The sequence below is a fragment of the Pleurodeles waltl genome, chromosome 8, assembly GCF_031143425.1.
Source record: "Pleurodeles waltl isolate 20211129_DDA chromosome 8, aPleWal1.hap1.20221129, whole genome shotgun sequence".
Taxonomy (NCBI): Eukaryota; Metazoa; Chordata; class Amphibia; order Caudata; family Salamandridae; genus Pleurodeles; species Pleurodeles waltl.
In genome coordinates, this window is record NC_090447.1 from 814,904,356 (window position 1) to 814,910,355 (window position 6,000).

Genomic DNA, 6,000 nt, shown 5'->3' on the forward strand with positions numbered 1-6,000 from the left:
TTTTGCAAAATCTGAGAAACAGTAGTCTCAACATTCATTTTATGAATATGAGACCTATTTTTGTAAATTATTTTTCTAACTATCTTTCCACAAGTCTACTAATCTGACTATTGACAGCTGCATTTCTTCTGAATGAACTGTCGAAAGTGCTAGAGAACAAGTCGCACATTAGATATTATGTTTGCTGTGTTGCATTTATTTTTCAATATAATTACCAAAATGTCTTCCACAGAAAAATATGAATTTATAATACATAACAAACATAATAATGCATTTAAATAAACAATTGATAGCAGAAATTGACAGTAATGCAAAACACTAAAAAGTTTCAAGCATTCTTTACAGAAAACAATAATGTTAATTTCACACATACAAATTAAACATGGGCTGTATACTGAGCATGTTTTCTGCGAAAATTACAAACATATCTTTTCTTTGGCTAGTCTATCTTTTCTGGGGATGTCAGATTCAATCTCTAAATCACCTAGTTTAAAAACTTTAAAACTATTTGTCTAATATTCGGGCCACAAATAAAATAAATATTTTTGCATAAATCCAGCCTCTTGAAGTTATGCTACAAAGCTAAGTCTGTAAATATTCAGAAAATTAAGACTATCCATTGCAAAACTGAGCTTGAAAATACTACCACCTTCTTTTTACATAACATTTTTCCTTCCAAAAGGAGAGAAGGGTTTTTATTATTCTGAAGGCATTAATATGAATCCTGTTCTCGCTGAATCCAACAGCAATTAGGCACTGACTTACTACAGGCTGTAAAAAGGTTGCTCCAATACTTAAAGAACTGAAAGCTAGTGTATAAATATGTTACTAGTTCCAAATCCAAGGCTGGAACTGGCCTTGCAGGCATAGACAAATATATTTTCCTTAGAGACCGTTCTGTGTGGTTGAAGAGACTGATTTAAAGTTACCACTCTAACCTATGCATTGAAACTGCAGAAACTTTAGCTTCATAAATCGGTTTAGTTGCCCTATATCTTGTTGGTCCAGGCTGCACGAAAGGGAGGTATCCTCTCCCTACTGCCAAAATCCTTGACCATTTTTTTTTTTTTTTTTAGCATTTTCCATGTTAGGTCGGCACCTGTGCTTTAAATGGGCCGGTATTCACCGGTACTAAGTACCGACACTTAGTAATTTTTCATCCATCGGTACAGGAGCTTCTCTTCAGTCAGGGAGATGGACAGCATGGCAGGCTCAGGGTAGGTTTGCCTATCCTCACAGGACAAGTGCCGCTCTGCTGCTGAGGAGACTAAGTGCGCCAAGCCTTTATGTAGGTGGAGTGGTTGCTGAAGACTTCACCACTCCGTGATTTTAAGAGCAGGGCCTAATTAGGTCCTGCGCAATCACACTATCTGTCTCTTGTCAGGCAGTGTGCCCTTAAGAAAAGTGAAGAGGTCGAGTTGGGGAGGCTGTGAACCAAGCTAGTTGTAGGTTCGAATCGAAAGGGCACACTGGAGCCTTTTCCAACTGCCGGAACGAATTTTCAGTAAAAACAAAAACATATCGTCTGGTAGCCAAAATAAATGTGTTCATAAAATTTGAATGTACTGAACATAATGCTGTACATGGGTATCCAAGTGTGCGAGTGCCTGTATTGTGTGCTTGCATACATGAGATGTGTTTGCCTCTAGTGCCCACCACTGTCACAATGCTGCCAGTACTGTCACACACAGACCGCAAGCCCAGCTGTGCTAGCCTTGTATCAGCATTCTGCAGACAACAATGTGCAAAGGTAAGGAAGCGGAGGGGCCAATCGGTGGAAGGTGAACCAATGGAGCTGGTGGATGGTGGGTGGCACCTGGAGGCCCTGGCAGCATTATCATGGAAAAGAGTTCTCACAATACAGATCATGATCCAGTGGTGTGGGTGTTGCCTTTAGGGTGGTTGAATGACCATGACATTTTTAAAGACAGAAGTGAGGTATCTAGAAGGAAAAGTGTGGAACTAGTGATGCATTTAGGCTTGTGGCCTGGTCTGTGTTGCCCCATGGGGGTGAGGGGGGTGGGTATTAAAACTTGCCATTGGCCCCTTTGTTGCCCCAAGCCTCTCTTTGCCTAGCTTGCACAATCCCACCCATGCTGGACCACTGACCCTCCGTGCAGCACATGGTAACTGGCAGCAACGTGAGAGGTGCACTTTTTTGTACAGCTATCATAGAAGGCACTGCTTCTGTTGTAATTACATATGGAGTAGGCCAGCATTGTGACTGTACCTGTGGACTGAAGTACAAAGCAGCTAGCATTATGCTTTTAGAAATAAAGGTGTATACGCTGCACTGGACATGGAAGGCACATACTCACTTGCTGCAACTCTTTAGAAAGAGTTGTGAAAGAAAGAGAGATATGTTTGCTGGGAAGTGATATGTCTCTGGAGAAATCCCACTTTATAATTCCAACACTATACACTGAGGGCAGTGTACCCTGCACCAAGTGAGTAGCATTCCCCAGAGCAAGACAGGATGGGTGAAGGAAAGAGGGAATGTATTCGCCGCGACCTCAATTTTTTCCAGGAAGCCCTGGTCAGATGCTGAGGCAAAGGCAGCAGGGAAAAAAGGACAGGGACAGATCAATCACTCAATCAATCATAGCATGTGTAAAGTGCAGCACTATCACCCCTAAGGATATCTGTGTGCTGTGTCTCTATCTAAAAGCCATGTCTCGAGTCTTCACCTGAAGTCTGCTAGGGAGGGAGCTGTTCAGAGGTGATGGAGCAGGCTGTTCCAGGACTTGGCTGCTGTGTAGGAGAAAAAGTGCCCTCTACTGTGGCTGCGATGCATGGGGTGGGGAGTGCGAGGTTTAGCGAGGAGCATAGTTTTTCTTGCTGGGACGTAGAACGTCAGTTGATGCAGGACGGCTTGTATGGGAGTGTGAGGATTTTGAATTGGCATCTCTTCTGGAGGGGAAGCCAGTGGAGGTTCCAGAGGTGAGAGGTGATGCTTGAGGACGTTGAGGATGAGTATGGCTGTACTCCTCTGTAGAGTCTTGAGTCTTTTAAGTAGTTGGGAGAACACTCCGGCGTAGAGAGCATTGCCGACCAGGGCATGCGTGACTGTCTTTCTGCTGTCGGTAGGGATCCATTTGAAGATTCGGCGGAGCATACGGAGGATACAGAAGCAGGAGGAGGCAACTGAGTTTACTTGTTGATTCATGGCTAGGTGGCAGTCGAGGTTTAGTGTGTGGTCTGATGGAGAGGGTGCTGGTCCAGGTTCTGTTGACCACCAGCTGGTCCCTATACGGAAATGTCCTTCCCGAAGATAAGGACCTCTGTTTTGTCGGTGTTTGGTTTGAGGCAGCTGTTTTTCATCCATGTAGCTACATTGGTCAAGGCATTGTGGAAGTTGGCTTTGGTGTTGTGGGGGTCTTCGGTGAGTGAAAGGATTAGTTGAGTGCCATAGGCGCTGGAGACTATATTGAGTCTGTAGGATCTGACAATGTCTGCGAGGTGGTTAAGATAGATGTTGAACAGGGCTGGGCTGAGGGAGGATACTTGTGGTACGCTGCAGGTGATGTTCTTGGGTGTAAAAGTGAAGGGAGGAAGATGGATGCTCTGCATGCAGCCTGAGAGGAAAGAGACGACCCACTTAAGGGCGTTTTGTTGAATGCCTAGGTTGTGGAGTCTGTTAAAGAGAGTGCATGGAACGCTGCAAGGAGGTCCAGAAGGATCAGAGCTGACAACTCTCCTCGGTTGAGGAGGGACCTGATGTTGTCAATGGAAGTGAGCAGTGCAGTCTCAGTGCTGGGGTTGGCCTGGACTCCTCATTGTGAGGTGTTGAGAAGGTGGTTTCGTTCAAGGTAGTCTGTGAACTGTTGGTTGATGGCTTTCTCAAGCACTTTGACCGGGAAGGGGAGCAGGGAGATCAGTTTGTAGTTTTTGAGGTCGTTGGGGGTCAACGGAGGGTTTCTTTAGGAGTGGTCTGAACTCTGCCTGATTTCATTTATCTGGGAAGGTTGCCATGGAGATGTTCAGGATGCTGGTTAGTTCTGTGCTAACAGTATTAGCTCCAAAGTTGAAAAGTCAGTGGGGGTACAGTCAGTGGGTGCCCCGGAGTGGATGGATGACAGAAAGATGAAAGGAGTACAATGCACATTGGATAGTAAGAGGCGGGGGAGAGAGGTACATTACAGAGGGATCAAAGAGACAAAGAGAAAGCTGAGGGGTGGGGGGAAGCAGTCAGAAATTGGAGAGAATAAAAATGCAAAAAACATTAGAGAATGGGCATGAACGGAGAATGAAACATGGGAGTAATGGACAAGTGAAATATAATGGAAAAAACAGAAGATCCGAGGAGAGAGGGAAAGGAGGGAGACATTTTACGAACAGGGTTGACAACAGGAATGAGAGAGACTGCAGAAGAGATAGAGTCATGAAAGATAAAGATGAGAATACCACTGGCATCCTTTGGTAAAATTCAGTTTATAATAGGACACATTATCATGTATACAGTTATATAATGTAATGGACATAGTCACCTCTAACAAGATATGGTGGGCAAGAATTCTGCAACAATAAAACATTTATTTTATCGCAAAATAAACGGAACATGTCCTAGCACGTATACCATCATACAATTTTTAGAGTAATCCTTATTTGTAAGATGCACGTATTTTCTTGCTTTTTTACATATAGTGCTGGCATTCACACTTCTAAGCACTGCAAGTATCAAATGTTACTTTTATCCAATTTTGATGGTGCGCATTTTACCGATCTTTGATCTTGAGCCCATTAAATGTTTACAACTTAAGCCCATATCTACTGCCGCCCTACCTCGATGGCTCATTGGGGCGAGTACCTGCTTTTATTTGTTCTCGTTTAAAACACTGGTCTGAACTAAAATGAACACTCGATTGTGTTTTATCCTCTCGCGAGGCTGGTGACCAATTGTCCACTTAATATTTTCCTTTGGGTTTCTGCTACATGATGCCCATCTAACGAGGAATCCTCTGCTACATGCACAAATGTTGAGTGGCCTTAAAATAAACATACAGATGCCGTAATTCTTCAATCATCACCATGGTCATGCTTACTGAGCAAAAAGACTCCACACGTCAAGTTGGGAAAATTAAAAAATCCCCTTTATGGAATTCCAGGAGCCGCCCAAGCAAAGAAAGCTATACGTAGAGGACTGATCTTTTCAATTTGGGAACTCTGTCTTAAGACTGAACCTGAAAACTATAAACGGTCACGTGAAGAACTCAACCCGTGACCCGACCAGTCAACCTGCTTTCAGGGTAAACAAATGATAAAGGAATAGTATCTCTGTTTCTACCGCAAGAACGATCCGTTTAATCCCGTCGCTGGTAGGGCACAAATACTCACCTTGCACTCATCGTTCCGCTGATCGGGCTCACAAAAATTGACCGGAGCCAAACCGGGAAGGTAGAAGGCGGATAAATGGTTAAATGCCATCAGCAGGCAAAGGAGAACTAGGGAACTGCGCGCAGTCATCACTGGTAGAAGTGTCTCCATGGGTCTCGGTATCTCCTGCTGCTACTCCCGATGACAGACCCTCTCACTCCCAACGTTTTCCGGTTCCTGCTCTGCAGACACGTCAACTTCGCAGTTGACGTCAAATAGACGCGCCGTCGCGGTCACAATGACAGTCATCAGTTCCAGAGCTCTGGTTAAGACGGCCATGGCGGGGTCAGGCCAAAATGGGCGTTTGGTTAAAAAAAAAAAAAAAAGGTCTTAGCGAGGCGTGGCCAGGCCTGCTCTGCTCACCTTCCTTGTTGTAGCTGTTGGCTGAGAATGTTCCGCCTGACTTGGTCATGGTCGCCACTGTGACGTGGCGTTGTCAATATGGCAACGTTCTTAGTGTGTGTTTTTTAAGTATGTGTGCGAAGGAGATGCAGCGCATTAGGCTTCATGATGTACGGTGGTGGAGTGGTTCTTTGGAGGCGTAATAATATGTTCTCGCATTTGATTTTAACAAAACGTTTGTAAATAATGACATCTGCAGACACTGCGTTTTGCTGGACAGTGGCA

General features: G+C 44.4%; 1 protein-coding gene across 1 annotated transcript in view; it reads right to left on the bottom strand.

The window, feature by feature from the left end:
- TM9SF2 (transmembrane 9 superfamily member 2) overlaps positions 1 to 5,774 on the bottom strand; it is a 313,007-nt gene extending 307,233 nt beyond the window's left edge. The window contains exon 1 of the mRNA XM_069205078.1: positions 5,335 to 5,774. Within this exon, the coding sequence (XP_069061179.1) occupies positions 5,335 to 5,484 (150 nt within the window). The 5' untranslated portion in view covers positions 5,485 to 5,774. The remainder of the gene's footprint in view (positions 1 to 5,334) is intronic.
- Between the last annotated feature and the right edge of the window lie 226 nt (positions 5,775 to 6,000).